This window comes from Vigna angularis, chromosome 9, assembly GCF_016808095.1.
Source record: "Vigna angularis cultivar LongXiaoDou No.4 chromosome 9, ASM1680809v1, whole genome shotgun sequence".
NCBI classification, from domain to species: Eukaryota; Viridiplantae; Streptophyta; class Magnoliopsida; order Fabales; family Fabaceae; genus Vigna; species Vigna angularis.
In genome coordinates this window covers 255,210-279,224 of record NC_068978.1, presented here as the reverse complement: position 1 = coordinate 279,224, position 24,015 = coordinate 255,210, and the positions used below count along the sequence as shown (strand labels likewise).

Below are 24,015 nucleotides of genomic sequence, written 5' to 3'. Positions count from 1 at the left end.
GTTATGTATCATTATTTTATTGATCTATTTAAATTTATTTAAAAAAAAATATTCAAAACAAACTAATTAAGAGTCCCAATCTATTATAAAAAAATTGTCAAAAAAACTATTACATAAACATTTTCTTACATTAATTTCTCAAAATTGAGATATATAGACAAATCTGCTGTCTTTTTGTATATTAACTTATTATATTAAGATTGATGTGTCATTGACATTCTTTACTCTACAAATATCTATAAAAAAATTTGTATTTTAAATTATATATTTTATTTTAAGAATACGTTTAAAATTGTTTTTTTAACTTTTAATCATTATAGTGAAAAGTACACTTAAAAAAAGAATGTCATATGTCATTATTTTATTAGTCTATTTAAATTCTAAAAAAAATATTTAAAACGGATCAATCAAAAGTCACCACATAAACAAAATATTTAAGCGTTTGTAAAAAAAAAAATGTTAAAAAAAATATTTCCCTACACTAATTTCCTAAAATTGAAATACATCGATAAACTTGTTATCAGATCATCTTTTTGTACATTAACATCTTGGTAGGCTTATTATGTTAAGATCGATGTGTCATTGTCATTCTTTTTTACAAATATCTATAAAAAATTTTGTATTTTAAATTATGTATTTTATTTTAAGAATACATTTAAAATTGTTTTTTATTTATTTTGAACATTATTATCGTAAAAAGTACACCTAAAAACTATAAATAAAGGTAATCATTATATTTGTGTGACTTCATTCATCAATAGGCAACAAAATGAAACAGTTGAAGTGTCTTTTGGAAGATGAATTAGAGAGAGTGAAGAAGTTGAGTACAATTATGTTGTAAAAGAGGTGTATATTTGTATTAAAGATGGGTTTGAAATGTGCTTTAGAAAAGAAAAAAGAAGGTATGGTGAGCTAAGAATAGTTTAGAAGAATGAGAGTGTGATTAAGTGGAGGATTAAGATAAATAAAGAATGGGTTTTTATGATGAAAAAGTTGGAGGGAGAATGAGTGGAGGAGAAAAATAAAAGGAAGAAATGAAAGAATAGAGGAATTTGAAGTTGACAGATGTGCGCAGAGCGTGGATTTGTAGCTGTTGCGTGTTGCGAATGGGAGAAGATTAGATTGGTGTAAATAATAATAATAATAAATAAATAAATAAATAAAATAAAAAAAGAAAAAGTATGTTTGTTGAGAGAGTGTAGTGTGGAAGTGCGGTGTGATCCAACCACGGAGATGGTCTTGGCACATAGGAAGGTAATTGGTCCACGTTCCCCACGGGCCCTATAGGCGCGTGGACCCCATGCCTTTTAAATCTGGATTCCCTCTTTTGATAGTTACCTCTCCATTTACTTTTTTATGAATTTAGAAAATAAGTTAAAAAAGTTGTTTTTAATTTTGCCCTCTGTTATTGTGCTGAAGAAGTAAAGGGAAGAAATCAAATCATATCAAATCGATTTTCGTTTGGGTCGCTTCTGCTTCTTCTTCTTCATCTTCTTCTTCATCTCTCTCAAACTTCCTCGAACCTTCTCTGCACTTCCCTCATGGACATTATATGAACTTCCTTTCGCTCTTCTCTTTCTTTCCTTTTCTTATTAATATTATAATCTAAACATAAATTATTCGTATATATTCTTTTTTTCACACTGGATTCGAGACATGAGATGAGGCCGATGCAACTCCCACCGCCTTCTGCCTCTGGCTCCGCCTCCGCTCCGCCGCCTACCAACAACAAGGATCACCGTCCCCAGCGACGCCGCAAGGACCTCACGCTGCCGCTGCCGCAGCGTGACACTAATTTGGCGGTGCCGCTTCCTCTTCCGCCATCCACGGCTCCGCCCGCGGCCAGCGGAGGAGCCAGCCAGCAGCAGCAGCAGCAACAGCTGGTGATCCCGTTCGCAGAGCTGGAGAGACTGAACCGCATCGGGAGCGGGAGCGGGGGGACTGTGTACAAGGTTGTGCACCGAACTAGCGGGCGCGTGTACGCGCTGAAGGTGATATACGGGCACCACGAGGAGTCCGTGAGGCGGCAGATCCACCGGGAAATCCAGATCCTGCGGGACGTGGACGATCCGAACGTGGTGAAGTGTCACGAGATGTACGATCAGAACAGCGAAATCCAGGTGCTTCTGGAGTTCATGGACGGGGGATCTCTGGAAGGGAAGCACATCCCGCACGAGCAGCAGCTGGCAGATCTGTCCAGGCAGATTCTTCGGGGGCTGGCGTACCTGCACCGGCGGCACATCGTGCACAGGGACATCAAACCCTCGAATCTGCTGATAAACTCGCGGAAGCAGGTGAAGATCGCGGACTTCGGGGTGGGTCGGATTCTGAACCAGACCATGGATCCGTGCAATTCTTCGGTGGGGACGATCGCCTACATGAGTCCGGAGAGGATCAACACGGACATAAACGACGGCCAATACGACGCTTACGCGGGGGACATATGGAGCTTTGGGGTTAGCATATTGGAGTTCTACATGGGCAGATTTCCCTTCGCGGTTGGGAGGCAGGGCGATTGGGCCAGCCTCATGTGCGCTATCTGTATGTCTCAGCCACCCGAGGCTCCTCCCTCTGCCTCCCTCCACTTCAGGGATTTCATCTCTAGGTGCCTCCAGCGGGATCCCTCTCGCCGATGGTCTGCCTCAAGGTTGCTGGAACACCCTTTCATTGCCCCTCCCCACTCCAACCACAATCAGCTTCCTCCCAATCTCCACCAGCTCCTACCCCCTCCTCCTCCCAGGCCTCTTCCCTCCTAGCAACCCGTTCTAAACTTACTCTCTTACTTCTTGCCTGTAATTTTTTATTTATTACAAATCAATGCTACATGCCTCCTCACCGGAGAATGGATCGATCGATGAACCACATGGATGCCCCACCGCCACTTGCTTAGCTACCCCTATCCGCTCTGCTGCTTTGTTTTCGTTTTCGTTTTCATTTTCATACAAATCAAATTTCAATATTCCATTTTCAGCCATACATTACAATGTTTTCTTTCTACTTACCATAACATGCCCTGCTTGCTTTGCTTTGTTTCGCATCTTTTTCTTTTTTTCTTATCGTATCGTATCTTTTTCAAGCCCTCTCAATAGCCGCCATTGAGTACGGCTTGTTGGAGCCAACCGAATGAATGAGTCTGGTTGAGACTGGTGCTAATAGATACTGCTCATCTATGTATGATTATTTCAGAACCTGAGTGGGACTCAGCGTCAGCCTCAGCCTCCTCTCTTACATAGGTAATATATGTATGTATTGTATGTATGTGCTTGATGTGGAGTCGCCAATATTTCCCCTTTTTTCGTTCACCTCGCTTCCCTTTTCAATTTTGGATTGGTCTACTCTTCTGGGCATTGCCATTTTCCTTTAAAAAAAACATCACTTTTGTCTCTCTACGTAATCGAATATTTTATTGCATCTGGGTAGCAATTTCTGAAAATTGGTCGTAGCTGGATTGGTAGGGCGCTGGAACATAGATTTTACGGTAGTTTACCTGTCACTTTGCTTGCATACAAATGAAAAAAGGGACATCATCTTGTTGTGTTGTGACACTTTTGGTTAGGTTCCTTCTGTATCCTTGTCAGTCTGATGCTATTGGTTGAGTAATTGAGACTTCTCATTTCTCACCTTGTTACCCGGATATGAAATTTGAACATCCATTGTTGTCGTTACGCATCCCTATTTCAGGTAGGTAGTTTAATTTTCTCATTTCTTCTTCATGCCTTCCATCGTTTTATTATTTGGTCCCTGTATCCAGAAACTAGTAATTTTGTTTTGATTCCTTGTTAATTGTGTCTTACCGTTGTTAAGTAATACTCCCACAAAATAGAAATTCTTGGTGTGTAACTATCTAGAAGTTTCTCAACATTTGTCGGTAGAGCGATTTAACATCGTTTACTTATGCTTGTTGACAAAATTAAGTCAAAATTCACGGCAGAGGTCAAAACAGAGTTAAATTAAAGTGACATATACATGACTAGAATGTATATTTTTTAGGTGAGTAACATGAAGCTGGTCTCTTATCAAAGGTTTTGGTCTCTTAAATTAAGTTCTTACCATTGACATTTCAATTTGTAGGTCTAAGAGCCAGAATGTAAATATGGGGGGGCAGGACTAAATCGATAAATCAAATTATTCTCATTTTGAATTGAACAGAACTTTGATATACGTACATGTTTATTTTGTTATTAATGTTTAATGAAAAGAAGGTATTTTATTCTGCTTAATTATATGATAAGAAATGTTTCAAAGATCAATAAGCAAACATTCTTTTTACTTTAATCACATAACAGTACAAAAACATATCAAAGATTGTACCCGATTTTCGCCCTTTGAAATGCTTGAACTCAGGTTAATTGCTTATTCTGTTGTCTCTGCTACAAGTTTTAGATTAGGGAGTCGTTTTACCTTGATTTGAGACCCTATATTTTTCTACCTGCTTCTGCAAATTACATTCTGTCGGATTTGGTGGTGTTCGTCCATTTGGTTTGGTTGCATTGCTGTGAGTTATGGGTTTCGTGAATTCTACAGGAAAAGAATACAGTATTTTCAAAATCCTGGAATTAATCGAAATGGAGTTACCATTTGGTAGTACCTGCCAATGGCAATGGCAATGAATAAATGGCATCATAATTACTATGAATCTAAGGGTAGAACTGTAAAGGCAGAGACAAATGTAAGAATCTGAAACACGATTATGAACTATGGTCCTAAGTCAAGTGCAAGGTTCACCTTCTTGCTTCTTGTCCTATAAGGTCAAACTTGTCTCAACATAGGACAAAGATCTCCTCTACCAAAAAGAATGAAACTAAATTTAATGCCGCAGTTAGTTGGCTTAAAATTCCCAAGTCTACTTTAAAAGTCGTCCTAAATAAAAGATTGCATTAATAATTTTCTTCCGATTTCAAACTGAGATCTATATTCAATTATTTCCCATAGGTCAGAGAGTTGAATATTACGAGCAAAACCCTTTGAAAAGGCACCACGTTTGAAATTTTCATTCAAAGTATGCAACAAGTGGATGTGCTGAGCTCGAACTAGACACAAATGTTATTACATAGCAATACCACTCATCGTTCCACCAACCATCTTTCTGTTCTCATGATTTTTGTTACCAACATAATTTTATAAAATTGATTTTGAAATAACATTTTGTATTTGGTTATAAGAAAAGTCACGTTTTTAAATGTTTTCTTTCAATTATATTTAGTTATTTTGACATATTTCAATTATAAACACATTTTAAAATCGAAGGAAATAGATAATAAAATATTAAATTAACATAGGCATCAAAGTGAACACATAGGTTTCTAAATTGAAAAATAATCATTAAAAACATAATGTATAAGTTTGGCACAATGTAATCTTCTCTTTTATCTGTGTTTGGTTCAAATTAATTATAAGATAATTTAATATTCGAATACGTTCACAGAGTACAATTATTTTAATATTTAGATGTAATGTTTTGGACGGGGAAAACTGGATGAATTATATTAAAATGGATCACATAAAAAAAAAACTATCGATAAAGTTCGATCCATAAAATTAAAAACTTCAACTTTCATTATTTGCTTTTATTAAAATCCTATCCAATTTATCTATCAACAATATTTTTAAATGAAAATAAATTTCCACCAAACATATACGAACACATTGTTAAAAACAGCATTACATCAATGCATAAATATAAACAATATTGAGACACACATTCAAAACTAAAAAATTTACAATCATGTTGGAGATGAGCCTTTCTACAACTATGTAAGGAAAACTTACTGTAAATATATATTTTTTATTTGACAAGTATATTAAAGTTTAGGAGTATATTTTTAAAGAGTATCGTATTTTTAGAAAATTATTGATAATTTTTATTGACTTAAATAGTTATGTATATTTGATGGGTTTATAGATAATACTTGAAGCAAATAAAATAATTTATTATCATGAGACTAAAAATACTTTAACCTTAATTATTTATGGTTTCAACTAGTGTATTTTTAATTGGTGTTTTTGTAATGTGATTATAACAATTTCTTATAAGATATAAAAGCATTTATTAAATATTGATCATTCGGATGGTGTTAAGCATTTATCTCATAAGTTTTCAATGAGTAAATACTTCTGTGAATTATAATAAATCTTTAACATGTTTAGTAATTTAATTTTGTTTGTTAAAAGCCATACTTCCTAAATCTCTTTTTGGGATTTGGAGTCAAATTCTACTGACTGCTATTGTAATTCAGTTATTAAAATAAACCAATGCATTAAAGTTTATTTTTAATAAGTTAATGACTTGAAATATTTTTTTTCAAATTTAATTATAAATTACCATTTTTTATATTTCTTTTTAAAATTTGATATAAAAAAAATAAGACATCTTCTAAAAGTATGTTTACGAATGTTAACATTGATTTCATAGAGATGAAAAATCAAGTTTTTATATTAAAAAAAAGGAAAAAACAACGATAAATTTATTTATTTATCTTCGTTAGATATAATGGAAGAAGTAACAAAACTGACACTGTGTAAAAATAATAACAGATGAAAAGAAATAATTAAATAAAATTGAAAAACTTCCTTTGAACATTTTCAAAATTAGAGTTATATCCAGTAAATAAAGAATGAAAGAAAATCTGAAAATTTTATTTTAAAATAATTGCTGATTAATAAAATTATTGAAAACAAATTTTAGTAATCATAGATTTTAACAAATCAATATTAATATCATAATTTATTTTATACATCTGAAAACTTATTCTTTTCATGACTTGAGTTTATTTCAATGTATAATATATTGTTCAGATGCATGATGATAGGATTACATACACACACACACGTGTATATATATAATTCAATTAAAACTTCATATGCGTTATGTAAAAAATAATTTAACATAATTTAACGGTTGAATTTCATAAAAAATATTAAGGACAAGGATATATTTTTAAAATGTAAGTAACTGTATATCGTTAGAGTACACGTTTATAAATATATAAATTATTTAATAGACTTTATTTATAATGTATTAATTAAAAATTATTACACATTAAGAAAACAGTTTTACGATTACATTTAATTGACTTGATAAAATGTTAATATTAACTATATGTAAATAAAGTAATGATAAATTTGAAATATTAATAAACGCAAAGATATTAAATGGTTAAAAATAGAAAATATTTTTACAGTGTGAGTTTTGAAAAAGAAAATTGAATAGGTTATATTAATAGAATAGGAGATGTATATGAAACCATAAATAAAAGATGAATAAAATATGGTCCATGGCTTAAGTTTCTCATTCTCTCTCCTTGATGATGATGATGAATATAAATAGGATTAGAGAAAGAGGAGAATGGAGAAATGTGAATTGCGTGAATTCTGAATAATTTTGAATTCTGAATCTGAAAATGTCACGACAAACGGTGTACGTGCAGCAGTGTACGGGAATCAATGGCCTCGAGAAAATCGTTCTCAGAGAAGTTCGCGGTTTCTCTGCGGAGGTTCAATCGTTTTCACCATTTTCATCGTTTTCATCATTTTCATCGTTCGCAATTTACTTTAATTCAATTCAATTCGTAGTTACGATCAATTCAATTGCATTCTCTGTAGATTTATCTGTACGGTGGTCAAGTAACGTCATGGAAGAACGATCTCGGGGAGGAATTGCTCTTTGTCAGTAGTAAGGTTCAAGTTTCATTTCCACATGCACGGATCTTAACATGATTTTTTTTTTTTGAATTTTCGCGCAATTTCATCTTTCTTTTTTCACAACAATTGTTGCAGAATAATTTCAAGCCTCCAAAATCCATACGCGGAGGCATTCCTATATGTTTTCCTCAAGTATGTGTGTCTATCTGTATGTGTATCATTTTCGTGCATTCTGTTTCTTTGTTTTGAGTACTTCTAATCTGTGTTCTGCAGTTTTCAAATCATGGCTCTCTTCAGCAACATGGATTTGCGAGGAACAGGTTTTGGTCATTAGATCCTAATCCTCCGCCGTTTCCCACTGCTACCACCAACAGAGCTTTCATTGACTTGATTCTTAAGCACTCTGAGGATGATGCAAAACATTGGCCACATAGGTATACAGTTTTACCTTAAATAATTATGATATTTTTCAATTTAACGAGTTGGATTAAGAGAATTTTTTTAATAATTGGTTATAGATATGAGTTCCGGTTGAGGATAGCTTTGGGACCTGCCGGCGATCTGTTGATGACGTCTCGCATTCGAAACACAAATACTGATGGAAAATCCTTCACCTTCACATTTGCCTATAATACATACTTCTATGTTACTGACATCAGGTCTATATCGGTCTTGTATTTTGGATGAATCTTTTTCTCATAATTCAAATTTTCACCACCAGTGAGACGTCCGTATATTTTACTTTTTGTAAAGTTTTGGAAACTTCAAATCTCAAAAAGTGTACAATGGCTCCGAGCACCGTCTTTTGGACTAACAAATTGTTTTATTACTGTTTTACTTTAGCTTAACATGTATTTGCTTTTGGCCATGACCTTGTCTAATGTAGAATTACATTGCTTTGGGATTTATGACTTGTTTCGTATGTAAGATAATTGTCACCGTTCGTATGGGCAGTGAAGTGCGAATTGAAGGATTGGAGACACTAGATTATCTGGACAACTTGAAGAATAGAGAACGATTTACTGAACAAGGGGATGCTATTACGTTTGAGTCTGAAGTTAATATTTGTTTTCGATGGAATAGTTTTTGTTGTCTTGTTTATATTTTTTTGCTTCAACTGCATAACTATTTTATTTTGGTCTATTTGATAGGTGGACAAAGTTTACCTAAGCACTCCTACAAAAATCGCAATCATAGACCATGAAAGGAAGAGAACTTTTGTATTGCGAAAAGATGGGCTTCCAGATGCTGGTGAGTTTGCTAATCTTGATACCCTTCCTTGTATGCATAAGGATCATGATGAAATGTGAGATAAATTGATGATAATTATGAATGAAAAAGGGTAAAAAAAAACTAATCAAGTGTTGCCTTTTTTTTATTTTATTTTTTGTAGTGGTATGGAATCCATGGGACAAGAAAGCGAAATCCATATCTGATCTAGGGGATGATGAGTACAAAAATATGCTTTGTGTTCAAGCTGCTTGCGTAGAAAATCCAATTACCCTTAAACCTGGTGAAGAGTGGAAAGGAAGACAAGAGATATCTCCAGTTCCTTCAAGTTATTGTAGTGGTCAACTTGACCCACGAAAAGTACTTTTTACTTATTAGGAGAATGAGTTCCAATGCATCTTTGTAAAGGTAATTCACTAAATCTTTATTGATTACAAAATAAGGTGTAAATTTTATTCCATCAATGAAATTTAATAATAAAATATAAGCTACTTGATGATATAAGTCACCTCTAGGCAGATGAAACCCTTCGTATGAACAATGAAATAACTAATATTTTTACAGGTAGTCATCAATGTCAAATTTGTTGATTTGTTACGTGTTGCACTAGTATCAAGAATGTTATGCTTTGACGAACTAATTTTTTAAAACTAAATACCTATTTTATGAAAACAAGTTTTATGCACATCAAATGCTCTTTAGACGACCATACTCATTCTTTTAATAGATAAAAAAAATCATTGATTTATTTTAGTGAATATGTCCATTCATAATATTGATAGGAAGAAAAGAAAAATAGCCAGTTCTTATCGAATCAAATTTAGTATAGTTAAGCATATTTCTTGTACGCACCTTTATTGCGCTAATGGTGTTGGCAGTGAATTCACGTATCACAAATGACAAATTAAGGCTATTTTTTTTAAAAAAAAGGAGATAAATTATTAGTTTAAACCCTATAAGAAACAAAGAAATAAGTTATTTATTAAGAATATCTAAATCTTTAGAATAAAATATGCATGGAGATGAGAATGTACACAATGCTGAAATTATTCATCTGATATTAAAAGAATATGAAAACCTTTACCCATGGAAAAAGGAGAAGATGAGTTTGGTGTGGACAATTCTGAACATTTTCGAAAAGAAGAAAAAGCGAAAATGAAGAAAAAGGAATCACTTAAAGCAATATGGTTAGTAAGGAGAATGAGAACAGTGATGTAATGCAAGGATTGAATTTTTTTTAATCTTTTTCTATTAAATTGGGGATGCACTTAGTAATTCTGTGGATGCAGGAAGCAATAACCTTTTGAAGATTGAAAAATGCAGAAAAAGGCCCACAGGGCCATCCAAACCTCTCTGTTACAATCCTAATTCATACATTCATATCTCTCTAAAAACTATTATTATCGGTCACTTACTTTCTGATTTTTTTAAAAAAATTCTTTAAATAGACATATTGAAATGTGGGTAGGAAAAATAAAAATAATATTAAAAAATAAAACTATGGAAAAGTAATTTAAAATAGTTAACTAAAAATAATGAGTTTAAATTTTAGTGATTTTAATAGAAGGAAAAAATATTTTATAAATTTTTTGAAATATAATTTGAAATTAAATTCGTTATTATTGATTTTTTGAAAAATAAAAATATTATAATGAAAAATATTTATGATCAATAGTAATAAATAATGTTATAAAATCTTTATCTTATTTTTTATTGCTCATTCATCTTTTTCTACTTATCATTAAACTAAAATTTATTCATCATTAAACGACAACATTTTAAAAATGAATTATTCTAAAATACCACGTTTATTCAACCATCTAAAATCAGTAGTTAGGTTTAAGTCATAATTCCAACATCAACACAAGATATTACAATAGACCTTCTTGGTTTGAAAGATGGGAACAAAACACATCATTCAAACAAAAACACTTAACTCAAGATTTCGATTAGGTTCATATCACTATGACGTTTTATTTTTTGTTTTATTTTCTGAAAGAGATAAAAGGTTGAAGAATAGATAAGAAAATATACTTTTTTTATCCCTTGTAAAATAGTATTAAATGAAACAGAATAGGATCTGTAAAATTAATATATTATTATTCGAACGATTCCTAGTGATTTTTCATTTCTATATAATGTTTCTATATGTTAAAATAGTAACATTATTTATTTTACCCTCTTATATTCTAAATTATTTATTTTCCCATTAAAAGTGCGTGTATGATGTTTTGATGGAAATGAATATTATTGTCCGCAATATCCACCTATTCGAATACATGTTTCTCTTTCTTTATTTTTAAATTTTATTCTTATTTTTTGTAATGATGAAATACCATCTAATCATAATTTTGAAAATATCATTTTAGTGTAACATTTGAAAACATACGATTCCCTATAACGCAAAATGGAAGCGTGAAACGATCGTCCCTTGAGTAATTGAATACGGTTCCCTCTTATGATAGGTTTGAACCATACAAAATATTAAAAATTATATTTCAGCTGCTGTCCGCCAACTTGTTAATAATAATCTTTTTATTAATTATTTTTTGTTTAGAATTAGTTTGTTGTTTAAAATATAAAATATTAGGGTTTTGCTGTTAATTATTTCTTTTCGTTTAGAGTTACTTTTTTGTTTTAAAATAAAGGATTAGGTTATCTGTTGTTATTTATTGTTTACAAATAGGGTTTTGTTCTTTTTCTTTGTAGCTGTTGTTGTTTTAGAAAATTTTATCTTACCCTTTGTAAGACTTAATTTATGCTATTTTTTTGTTTAACTACTTGAAATTTAAACTATATTCTAAAAATATTGTATTTAGTAATTTGGAAAGATAAAAGTAAAAATACTAAAAATAATGTAATGTGGATTTTGAAAGTGTTCGGAGAAAATACCTTGCGATTTGGAAAACATTTAATTATAAATTTCAATTAGGAAAATTCAGAAAAATAAAATGCATTAATTTCAATTTATTACGGAAATTCAGAATAATAAAATGCATTAATTATAAATCAAAAAATACAAACACAAACCTTGAAATTATATAATAAAAAAGTAAGTTTTATCTGTCCTTTTTCTTGAAATACATTTTATATTTTAGTTATTACGCCGAAAAAAGAAGAAATAATATTAGGAAATCATACGACAATGGAAATGAAATTTATATCCAGCAAATAATGCTAAAAGAATTTACAAGAGTAATTATAAACAAGAAAAAACTATTGATAAAATTTGTATCATCTAAATGATTGAAAAAAAACCTACAAATAGTATACCACTTCATATCTACTCTACCAACTTTTTTTTGTATGGATCTTTTTTTTTCCTTAGCTTAAAGTTTAATCCCGCCTCCATCCACCATACTGCAATCACACCTATGATTTAAGATTTACATTCACAAATTAAAACACAATTCAAATAAGCTAATGCAAATATTTTTAAAATTTGAACTCCTCTCAGAATTTAATAATTCAACTTAATTTATTTTACTAGGCAAAAATACAAAATATATAAAATGTAACAACTTTATGATGCTAAAAACTAAAATAAAACATACCTTTATAAGCTCGTAATATAATATATATATATATATATATATATATATATATATATATATATATATATATATATATATATATATATATATATATATATATAAGTTTAAATAAATTATGTATCATATTCAAATTAAGACATACATATTTATCAATAATAACAAGTCTATAGCAAAAATTAACTAATATTTTAAGCTGACTTTTACCAATCGTAATTTATTATTAATCCTTTTGTTTGACTGGTTTTACCAATTTGATGAGTTTTCTGAAAAATTTCACAACTGAACTGATACTTATGACAGCCATGCTTTATAATACTAACCTGGGCGTTTTCTGTTTTCAATTTTTGAAGCTCCTCCTGAGCACAGATAAGCCTACATGTTGCAGATGAATGGATTAAGATACATCGATAATTCAGTACGTAATATTCCAACTATATTTTACAATACAATACCTCCATTGCAAATCAGTTATCTCACTAAGTAACTCCTTCTCCCTTTCCTGAGCAGCTTCAAGCTGCAGTAATGCATAACAAACATTACTCGTAAAACAATACAAAAGAAAAGGCAAATACAAAGTCAAGTTAAATAATTATACAAACATTATTTAGTAAACTTTAACTGTATTCATTATTAGTCTTACCACTTTCAAATTTATTGCTATTGTAATTCTAAATTTTCAGCACCTCTAAAGTCAATTGACATTAGTATTAATGTATTATCCAACATTCTTGTACGGAGGCCAAATATAATTTTTTTTTCAGATGGCACATCCTTAAATATATTCAAATCCATGATTAAAAAATAAGTCCCATACATACATACCAAAGATTTTTCAGTTCCTGCTATTTGAGCTAGGGTACATGAGCCATCAGCTGGGCAAGTAGACGAGAAAGAATTGAAAAGTATGCGTATTAAAAAAACAGCAAAAAAAGTTAAAGAAAATATTCAAACGGAGTGTTCTTGGTAGAACCTGTAGAGTCACCGGCAGTAATAAGCCTCATTAAACATAAAATGCTTTCCTGTTAAAAAAAGTCATTTAAGAAACAGTTACTCGTGAAGATTAGCTGAAGGAGACCAGCCATAACCCATAAGGCCATAAAGCAGAACATACCTGTTGAAGAATATTTGTCTGCAGTACAGAGTGCAATATGGGAAACACGGCGTGACCCGAAAGATTTGATGATGTGGCTTCATATGCTGGTAATAATGGCAAAGTTGGTTGTTGTACAGAAGCAACATTATGCTGGCTAAAAACCTGCATAACCCGTGCCATTCCAATGAGATGTGCAGTAAATTGGGAGTTATAGCTGCCTACTATAGGTGTATGATTTCAAACCACCATCCTATTATTTTATAGACGCATTCTTCAAACCAAATAAACTAAACACATTTTGACTCTTTCATTTTCTATAAAAGAAATGGTAGCATCAGTGTCCGGCAAGGTTAGTTGCTGGGAGCAAATCTAACACCATTAATGCCCATGCAATATACGGTCAAAACATCTTCCAAACCTATGGATCACTAGAAATTACAAATGGCATACTAAATGCAGTTTTGGATCGAAACATATATATGGGGTTCTCTTCTAGCCAAGGGAAGAAAAGGGACAGTTATACAAACTTCAAAACCACAAACCTGCATGCTATGACTCTTTTGCAGTACAGGAGAAGGGCCCACCTGAAAAAAAACTTCACATTGTATTTCAGTGTTCAAAAAAGGAGAATAATCAGTAGTAGAATTATTTCTTACCTTTTCTGGGTCAACATTTTCAGATGTAACCTTAAAACGTCCTCTCTGCTGTACAACTGGCACTTTCGATTTCTCATCAGGGTCATCAGAATTAGCTGTCAAAGAATGATTAATTAGACCGAAATGCTTAGTAATCCATCATCGGGCTTCAAGAATTAGCTCTTGTGTGTATTTTAAAACAGCGATACATCCATGATGTTGACACTAGACAACAAAGCATTTGATGGGACGAATGAATATAAGCAGTTACCTGGTGATTTTGAGACTTTTGATGGAAGTTCAGTAAGTACGTCCTCTCCTGTCTGTGGAACTGAAGTTGCATTGCAACTTGAACCGTTCTGGAGCAGATTTTGCGGTTTATCACTGCCATTTATATTGCTAAGTATTAATGATGATGGCAGATAAACTATAATACTCAAAGGATTAAAAGGAAATAAGGAATCATTAGAGACAATAGTATACTCAAAAGGATAATTATATTTGGTACAAACAAACAAATATATTGATAGTTACATTTAAAAGTCAGAATAATAAAAAAACATACATTATATGCAGTTACCAAATAGTATTAAAAGAATGTTATGTGTGATACTAATGTAAACCGATCTCTCCTATATTGGTTCCTCCTCAACCAAAATGAGAGAGATTGGGTATATTAAGGTAAGTTCAAATGACTATACAATTTTTCACCACATATATTAAAATTCGGTACTTATTATATAAATCAAGCATGTAAATATAAATTTTTATATCAAACCAATTATTTAGTGATTCATTAAAATATGCATTAAAATCAATTCAAATATAAAATATTTGATTGTATTCTTATCGTTTTTTACCTTTTTACCAAATTTTACACAACAATGAAAGTAAAATGATATAATATACAATAGTTAATTCACAAAATTGAATTTCATGGAAAAATACTAAAAATATAGTTAAGTATTATACTTAATCCTCTACTAATGATAAGATTACAAGTCCTTGCTCTTAGTTAAGTTATTTGGAACACCTTTTAACTTCTACATTGCAATTCCTATTATTGATTAATGGAAAAGTCAACCAAATGTTATTGTCTAATGTCTACTCTTTGGAGGAGGAAAGTGGTACGGTTTATAAACAAAAAGGTGTAAACCTATTTTATCCTCTTTTGAAAACAAGCAACTTGAAAAGCTTAGGACACTCTTTCAAATTTCAGAGTTCTAAGATTCTCGAATGCAAATACAATCCCATTAATGCCATTGTCTAATGTCTACTTTATAGAGGAGAAAAGCGGTATGGTATATACACAAAAGGTGTAAACCTACTTTGTCCTCTTTAAAAAAGAAGCAACTTATAAGAACATTATGACATTTTTTCAAAATTCATAAAAGACTGACTGAAGACGAATTAGGATTTGTACTCTAGCTGTGAATGTGAAATTTAACTTGCGGGATACAGAGTATCAGTCATGAGTCGATAACTGACTCCCTTTTTGTAATAATAAACAGTAGCTTATTAACATCAGATTTCAAAAACATTTGATCAAGTTCTTTAGGAAAGATGTTGGGGAAAAAAACACCGTAACTACCACCTTCGGTGATGAAAAATAGAAAAAACTGTACTTATACATTCTACATTCTTGTAGAGGGAAAAAAACCAGGGGGGGAATGTACTTATACATTACTGTTTGGTTTATATTCACTCCGTCGAATTGAATTAAGGCACCTAAAACTTGAACAGTATACAGCAACGAGTGAGTATATTGTTTGATGAATGTTGATTTACGCATGTCTGTCACAAATATTCAATATGGATCAATAAAGTAGTTCTATACATGACACGGAGTAAAATGGTCTGTGTAAATGTGTAAAAGAGATGCAGTGGGCTATCCTCTTGAGATAAGAATGTTTAATGACCTGAGATCCCAGAGGATGGAATACAGAAGAAAGCCCGTATATTGGGATTTAGGATGATCAAACCTACCAAGGCCCATCGGACAGATTGAGGTGTTGAAAAGGGACATCCACATCAGTCAGGGCAGGATTCACAACACAGCACAAATGGCAAGCTCAGCCACGAAAAATTAATTAATAGAACAAACAAAGCGAGAGGAGTACACAACACACTCTTTACAATTGATTAAAATTTACTGAACTACAAATGCACGAGAAAAACTCATTAAATAAGAAATGGAACCGACAAAATTTCAGAATTTCAATAAATTTTGGTTAGTAATAAAGATTATGTTGGTAGGTAGCATTTAGCAACTAAACAAATGCAAGTGCAATTTTAAAAAGTAAACTCAATGCACTAAACCAGAAAAAGATTTCACAAAATTAAACTGACTTAATGAATAATTGTAATATTCACCTTTCTGGTCGAATTGGTGGAAAGACAACTTCGGGTAAGATGCTCGATGAACATCCTCTTCTATGATGAAGATGGGTGGACGTCCCGTCCACCAATCTTCCACCGTTTTCGTTGTCAGATTTCTCACCCAAATTATTGTCCACGTGATTATCGATACAGGATGAATTAATTTGTGGTTCATGGCTCGAACTGGTGATGCAAGAGTCATCGTTGGATTTTTCAAGCCTAGTTCTGGAAATGGCAACACGTGATAATAATTGGATTAACTTAATTGATCCTTTTTCCGAACTGTACATACAGATATAATTTATTTCAGAATATAAGATCCCAAGCCAGACAGAAGCGTTGGCCTGTGATGTTGTAAACTCATAATCTCATAAGTTCTCACAATTTGAAAATCACAAAAAGGTGTAATCTACTAGATCTGACATCAGATGCATAATATATTAGAACCATACTTGGCATCAATTGCAGAAACAGAAGCTGATTGATTTCGCATCTCATCATTTTCTTCCTGTGAACCAAAGGCATTAGAACTACTCCATTTAAGAAATTGCTAACAAGAAACAGAAGAAAAACAATATAAATACACACACAAATACATATACGTATACTGCATGTAATCCAAACGAGTATAAAATTAATTTATAAATACCATATCAACAGATCGAGAAGGGTTGTGAAATGCACTCGGTAATGGTTTCTCTTGTGAATCAAGTGTAGCTAAAGAACTTGAACTTGCTGCATGATTCATATCGGTAATAGCATCGTCGAAATCATGGATCTACAAGGGGAAAAAAAACTTTAATTAGGAACTCTATAACTGCTGGGGCCTCGTGCTGGTTGTAAGTGCAAAAAGATTGGACCATATGTGTGTACCAAGGAAGCCTGAGCCTTCATATCTTCGAGATTGAAGTTCCAGCCACTAATTCCTCGTTTGTATTCATTCTACACAGGATTAACACAGTTATGTCATTGGCTTGCTATCAAAGAATATAATTAGACAATAGAATAAGATATTTTGAAAGTAAATGGCATAACTCTGGCACTCAACTGACAGCAGTTACTCTAAGCAATTAGACACAATAGTTGTTACCTGTGATAATTCCTCCATCTTACCATCAGGCATTTTCTTTTGTGCGAGCATATCCTCTTCTTTTCTCTATGAAAGAAAAACAGCTTATAAAAATACTATACATGATTACATGGGCTAGGGAAGGAGGAGAGTTATGGTGATGATAAGGAACCTTTAGGGCCTCCATTCGATCACCTAACGCAGGCAGCCCCTCCAAGAGCCTTCGAATATGATCATTGGAGCGAGCCTGCTTAAAGAAGGAATGCTTTAACAACTTGCTTGCAGAGGGTCGTTTTGAAGGATCTTTTACCAAGCAGCTAGCAATCATCTGCTTAAACGACTGGAGAGAAAGAAGAAAGAAGCGAATTAAGAAGAAAGAAGAAAAGAGTGAACGTTGAAACTTAATTAAAATCATTGAGAGATGAGATAATTAGGTAAAGTAACCTTAGAGAACTTCTTATCCCTTTCGTAGTCAAGGCTAGGGGGTGCGTTTTGCAAAGTCATGAGCAGTACCTGTAATGAAACCAGGTGGTAAATAAAAAGCATGATGTGTTTCTGGTCTTTACTAATTATATTACTAGCTAGTTAACAGTATACCCACCTTCATTGGTGGATACTTTGAGAAAGGAGCATGACCATGAGCAAGCTCCAAGGCGGTAATACCAAATGACCAGATGTCAGCTCTGGAAAAGAATAATATTAACTTGATATGGAATGTACAGGATAGGAAGTAGATTGAATTATTATTATTATTATTATTTTAATATTATTATCAGTAATAGTATTAAATAATTAACTATGAGAGAGATGAGAACAAACTTGAAGTTGTAGCCGTGGAGTTGCTCCATGACCTCGGGTGCCATCCTGTAACGAAGCCACAAAAGGTTGATGAGACGAAGAACGAATGTAATGCAGAAGAGTTATTGCAATGCGGCAATAGTAATGTATGAATATACCAGCAAGGAGTTCCAACAAATGTATTCCTGGTGCGTTGGCGGTCACCAGAATCAAAAAGGCAAGCGGAAACACCAAAGTCGCCAAGCTTGACGGCGCCGCGTGAATCGATGAGAATGTTGCCAGCCTTGACGTCGCGGTGGATGTGGCCGTGATGGTGAAGGTACTCCAAACCCTTCAGCACCTCTTTGAGAACGGTCGCAATCACAACCTCCTCAAACCCGTCGGGGTGAGCGGCTTTGAGTATGTGGAGGCACGAGCCGCCCGACATATACGGCATGACCACCCACAGATTGTGCTCGCTCACGAAGGAGCAGTGTGATTTGAGCACGTTAGGGTGGTCCACCAGGATCATTGTCTGCGCCTCACGAGACACGTTGTTCTGCGTGCATTGCATTGGTTTTTATTTAATTTTATTTGTAATCTGTAACGAATTAATCGAACTGAAAGATAAATTGCTGAAAGCGATGAATAAATGATAGAATTACCAGATCGCAATTGTCACGTTCGAAGTCGAGGATTTTGATCGCGACGACCTCGTTGAAGGGAACGCAGAGCGCACGGTGAACAGAAGCGCTGACGCCCTGACCAATCTCTTCGTAGAGAAGGTAATGTTCAGCTCCGATCGGATACTTCTTCTTCTCTGTCTCCTTCTCTTTGCCCTTCTCCTTCATGCTGATCGATCTTTGTGGCGATGAAATTCCAGAGAAATCGTTAGATTCAGATGAGAAAGGCAGAGAGAAAAATCACGTGAAGATGGAAGAGAACGAATGAATGAATGAATTGTGGTAAGGGTAAGCGTAATTGGGTCTGTCTCCTTCCGCAGCTTTCTCGTGAAATTGAAACTAATGGGCTTTCTTTTCTCTCTCTCTTTTTATATATTTTTTTTTTCAGTTTTCTCGCGGCCTTATCGGAAAGCCAGTATTCGCCTTTCCAATCCAAACCAACTCATATCTCCCGCCATTTTTCTTCTGCAACCAACTCTCCCTCCCTCTTTATTTTCTTTTATTTTATGTTCTTAAACAATAGACATTGTTTATATTTAATTAAACAATAAACATTATTTACATCTAATTAAACAATCAACATTATTTACAACTAATTATTTTATTCGCTTATTTCTTTTTAACAGAAACAAAAAAACTTAGCAGGTATAATAAAGCTACGTTAACTCACATTAACGAAAATACGTTCCATCGGTAAATAACTGAGTATGTATGACTAGCGATATTTTAACAATTTTTTTAGAATGAATTATGTATCACTATTTTATTAATCTAAATAGATGAAACAGATTAATCACACACTATTTTATGAGTTATACGAGGTGTTATAAAAAAATTGTTAAAAAAAACATTTTTCTATCATATATCATAATTGCATTCTGATTTATGATTTTTTTGTTATAAATTACTTTATATTATTCTAAAAAATACTTCGTTTTATTTCCTTCTCTCCACACAGTTATAATAAATCTCGGTTTTCAACGTAAAAAAAATTGTTATTCAAGACAAGATAAAACTAATTTTTAAAATAATTTATAGTTTATAGACTTTGAAAGATAATAGAAAAACTACATGCATATATATGTATACTTACATAAATATGAATCGGATTGCAAAACTGAATTTAAATTTAATTAATTAACTATCACACAAAAAAAAATATTTTTAATTGGAATGATGTTCGCCAATAAATGTTTTGAAAATAGAAATAAAATAAATCAACTTTCATTAGCATTTTCCTTCAACTCATGATTCTTAAAAATGTGATAACGAAGATATATAGGTACATCGTTTTGGTTGTTTAGTACTTGATGTGATACTCTAATATGGATTGAATGCTTAAAGGTCGATATAATTAAAGTTTATAGGTTTAGGAATTGGGTCTAAAGAAGTTTTGATTTAATTACCATGATTTAAGAGATATTTTAGTAAAAGATAAAGGATTTATATTTTTGTTAATATTTTTGTATTTTGTTATGATTTTTTGTAATTGAAATATTCTTTAGTATTTCATACCATGGGCAATTTATAATTGTTTTGTCTATAAATAAAATGTTAACTCTCCTGACTAAGGAACGAAATAAAGTTAAGTTAGTCTCCTACTCATTCATTGTTTTTTAAAGCAAAACAAAAACAAACAGAGAGGAAATAAATAGAACAATGAAGGTTTCAAAATTGAAAATAGAAAAAGTGGAAGACTTTAAACAACATAAAAGGAAAAGGAGAAGAAAATAGATTTATGTAAATATGAGCAAGAAATAGATCGTTTTTTGTCTTTTACCTTATTGGTTGTCATGGTTTTCGTTGCAAAAAGTCTCTTTCCTCCTTGCCATTATTCTTTTATACCTCTACATTGCAAAGTTAAACCAGAAGAAATAAGCAAAAGAACGGAATGAAAAATGCATGTGAAATCATGTCAAAAGATGAGAAAAAACTTTGATACTTCACTAATAAGAATATTCAAAGCACATAGATACTTGTGGGTGAGAGAGGAAAGAGAGTTATTGTAATTCTCAGTTCTCAAACCTCTAAATGACATTTTATAAGCGCATCATTATGTACTTGCTTGATTGTTGTCACATTATACTCATTATTTTCTTTCAGAGTAATACCAATATCATCAAGCAATGATTGTTCAATGTATTTTAAACCTTCCAGTAAAATGATGACCAATTAAAGTCTATAACAAATCATGGTTGTTATATCCACACATTGTCTTCAATACCCACCCATATACAATAGAATTTTGTTTGTCTCTCAATTTAAAAGAACAATCACATTTTCTTGTGTTGGATGTACTGGGTTGAACATCATATTTGTATTTCTCGTACTTTGTACCATTTTTACATCTTAACAATACATGGGTATTATCTCATATACCATTAGTTTTATCAAATCTTATAATGATAACAACAAAGCTAAAATCAAAAGCAATATTCAAACCTACTAAATTAACTCATAATGTGAGGAAAATATATGATTAGTTATTAATGTAATCTTTCTCGCACATTTCATTTTAAAAAAAATAGAAATCTAACATGGAACTTTTGCGATTCTATAAAACTTAAAGGTAATGTTCCATCTTAGACTCTATTCACTTGCAACATGACATAACCAAAAACACCTCAATTGTTCAATAATAATAATAACACAAGATCAACAAATTCATAAAGCAAAACAAGCAAAATATTTTAGGTTTTATCAATAATTTTGTTGTTTTGTTAGTTATGTTTTGTTATCATATTCAATATAGGATTTCTCTATTTTAGAAGAAGTTTTTGTATCAAATTTTGCATATTAATAATGATGATCAACTTACCTTAACTTTTTGTCTGATCATTATTCTCTTCTTAGCAATTTCCCGAGAAATCCTCCATGACTGAGGTCAAAAGCTTTGAGGAATACCATATGGTATCAGAGTAGGTTTATAACTCATTACATAAATGTAAACATAATTGCAACACAAAATAATGTGACTCAAATACCTAGTTTTAAATGGGTCAGTTTGGTTCGTTTTGACCCGTCCCATTATTGACCCACAAAATTTAGGTCGGTTTGAGCATATGGAGAAAACATATTGAAAAATTAAACTTTTCCTACAATTGGGCAGGTTGGCCTGCTCTTTTTTTTCTGTGGTTTCTTTTGGCCCACTTTTCAATCTTTTAATTTTGTATCAACCCTACCCGATGTTTTTTAATGTAAAACAAAAACAAACAAAAAGAGGAAATAAATATAGTACTGAAGGTGTCAAAATTGAAAATAGAAAAAATTGGAAGACTTTAAACAACATGGAAAAAAAAGGAAAGGGAGAAAAAAATTGGATTCTTACACGAGATGAGCGATAAGTAGGTGGCCCTCCCCTCCTTGTTGGCTATCTTGGTTTTCGTTACAAAAAGCCCATCCCCTCCTCACCATTATTCTTTTATATCTCTACATCACAAAGTTAAAATGGAAGAAATAAACAAGATAACGAAAACAAAGAATGCATGTTGAGTCATGCTAAAAGACAAGAAAGAACTTGGATACTTCACTTATTGAAATATCTGCAGCTCATAGATACTTGTGGTGAGAGATAGAAAATAATTGTTGCAATTTGGTTCTCAAACCTCTTAATGACAATTTATAACTTACCTTACATTGTATACTTGTTTGATTGTTGTCATATTACAATCATTATTTTCTTTCCGAATAATAATGATTTTTGCAGGCATCACTTGACTCTTGGTCATATCAACAAACAATGATTGTCTATAAAATGATGACCAACTAAAGTCTATAACAAATCATGGTTATGATATTTATACACTACCTTCAATGCTCGTTTTCAATAGAAATTTGTTTGTCTCTCAATTTAAAAGGACAATTACATTTTTTGTATCGTATACACTAGATTGAACATTATATTTATATTTCTCGTACTTTTCACCCTTCTCACATCCTAACAATGCATACGTATTTCTTTCATATTAATCATTAGCTTTATCAGATCTTATAATGATGAGAATAAAACCAATATCAAAAGCAATATTCAAACCCACTAAATTAACTCATCGTGTAAGGAAAAAGTATGATCACTTGTAATGTTATCTATGTAATCTTCCTTGCACATTTCATTTTTAAAATAATAAAAAAAACTAACATGAAGCTATTTGTGATTCTATAAAACTCAAAGGATAATATTTTATTTTAGACCATAATCACCTACCATATAACATAACTATATAATGTCTCACTTGTGCAAATAATAATAACAGGAGATAAACAAAGATAAAGAAATTTTTAAATAAGAATGAACAAAAATGAAGAAAGATATACACTAGTCAAGAAGAAGAAAGTCAAAGTTGAAGATTAGAGTTGTATATAAAAGTGAAAGTGACTTACGAATACGAAAATCAATCAATATAACACATTTTTTAGTAAATACACTTGATAAAGTAATTATTGTTTACCTAATTAATTTAACATTTTATATATATCCAGGGTTTATTTGACAGTTTAACGATGCAGAAAGAAAAATTAATTGTGCAAAAAGAAGTTCCCTTTAAAAAAACTAGGCCCGAAGTGATTTGATTGGAGTGATAGGAAATGCAAAACTATTAAACAGGAAATGCAAAACCATTAAATTTATATTACAAGTCTCTCCACCATGTTTATTTATTATATTTTATGAAATATTATGAGATTTTCAAATAAAACAAATTATTATGCAAATTGAATTAGAAAAAAGAAATAAAAGCACAAGGATGTGTCTTGGTATTTTAAAGAATGGACAAAAGAGTTAATAATCATAATTGTCCTACGTAATTATAAGAAACCACATGGGAACACTTCATTTGGAGGCAACCATTTTACAATCTAGTCATTAAGTTTGCAAATAACTGGTTTAATATGTTATTGATTTGAAATTGGTTACAATAACTATGAAGATTACGCATAAAATAAAGTTAATAAATTT

At 31.8% G+C, this 24,015-nt stretch overlaps 3 protein-coding genes across 5 annotated transcripts; 2 read left to right on the top strand and 1 right to left on the bottom strand.

Moving 5' to 3' along the window:
• Positions 1-1,402: 1,402 nt before the first annotated feature.
• Positions 1,403-3,037, top strand: LOC108320672 (mitogen-activated protein kinase kinase 5). The gene has a single exon (XM_017552171.2). It carries the CDS (start codon positions 1,662-1,664, stop codon positions 2,754-2,756), a length of 1,095 nt encoding a protein of 364 aa, XP_017407660.1. The 5' UTR covers positions 1,403-1,661; the 3' UTR covers positions 2,757-3,037.
• Positions 3,038-7,296: 4,259 nt separating this feature from the next.
• Positions 7,297-9,331, top strand: LOC108320546 (putative glucose-6-phosphate 1-epimerase). Its single transcript, XM_017551993.2, has 8 exons — positions 7,297-7,493; positions 7,603-7,677; positions 7,777-7,833; positions 7,915-8,075; positions 8,160-8,300; positions 8,596-8,698; positions 8,793-8,892; positions 9,035-9,331. The coding sequence occupies exons 1-8, from the start codon at positions 7,401-7,403 to the stop codon at positions 9,247-9,249; spliced, it is 945 nt and encodes a 314-aa protein (XP_017407482.1). The 5' UTR covers positions 7,297-7,400; the 3' UTR covers positions 9,250-9,331.
• Positions 9,332-12,017: 2,686 nt separating this feature from the next.
• On the bottom strand, positions 12,018-19,507 carry LOC108320498 (serine/threonine-protein kinase BLUS1). 3 transcript variants are annotated; one of them, XM_017551928.2, is made up of 20 exons: positions 19,044-19,507; positions 18,558-18,937; positions 18,421-18,465; positions 18,203-18,284; positions 18,046-18,114; positions 17,774-17,941; positions 17,623-17,688; positions 17,406-17,474; positions 17,182-17,310; positions 16,985-17,082; positions 16,527-16,757; positions 14,425-14,537; positions 14,175-14,269; positions 14,061-14,102; positions 13,537-13,680; positions 13,396-13,444; positions 13,248-13,297; positions 12,878-12,939; positions 12,746-12,797; positions 12,018-12,231 (listed from the first exon to the last, which is right to left on the bottom strand). In XM_017551928.2, exons 1-20 carry the CDS (start codon positions 19,227-19,229, stop codon positions 12,208-12,210), a joined length of 2,154 nt encoding a protein of 717 aa, XP_017407417.1. In that variant the 5' UTR covers positions 19,230-19,507; the 3' UTR covers positions 12,018-12,207. The 3 variants fall into 3 exon arrangements, with proteins under 3 accessions (XP_017407417.1, XP_017407418.1, XP_017407419.1); XM_017551929.2 differs by having other exon boundaries at positions 12,018-12,243; positions 19,044-19,506; XM_017551930.2 differs by having other exon boundaries at positions 16,985-17,040; positions 19,044-19,505.
• Between the last annotated feature and the right edge of the window lie 4,508 nt (positions 19,508-24,015).

Bases quoted from the DNA above. Each gene is read 5' to 3' on its own strand.
- LOC108320546 (XM_017551993.2), top strand. From the start codon at position 7,401: ATGTCACGACAAACGGTGTACGTGCAGCAGTGTACGGGAATCAATGGC. The intron at 7,494-7,602 runs GTTCAATCGTTT...CATTCTCTGTAG, and splicing joins TTCGCGGTTTCTCTGCGGAG to ATTTATCTGTACGGTGGTCA. The intron at 8,893-9,034 runs GTGAGTTTGCTA...TATTTTTTGTAG, and splicing joins AGATGGGCTTCCAGATGCTG to TGGTATGGAATCCATGGGAC.
- LOC108320672 (XM_017552171.2), top strand. From the start codon at position 1,662: ATGAGGCCGATGCAACTCCCACCGCCTTCTGCCTCTGGCTCCGCCTCC.
- LOC108320498 (XM_017551928.2), bottom strand. From the start codon at position 19,229: ATGAAGGAGAAGGGCAAAGAGAAGGAGACAGAGAAGAAGAAGTATCCG. The intron at 17,942-18,045 runs GTTACTTTACCT...CTTTCTCTCCAG, and splicing joins GGGATAAGAAGTTCTCTAAG to TCGTTTAAGCAGATGATTGC. The intron at 13,681-14,060 runs GTTTGTGGTTTT...CGGGTTATGCAG, and splicing joins AAAAGAGTCATAGCATGCAG to GTTTTTAGCCAGCATAATGT.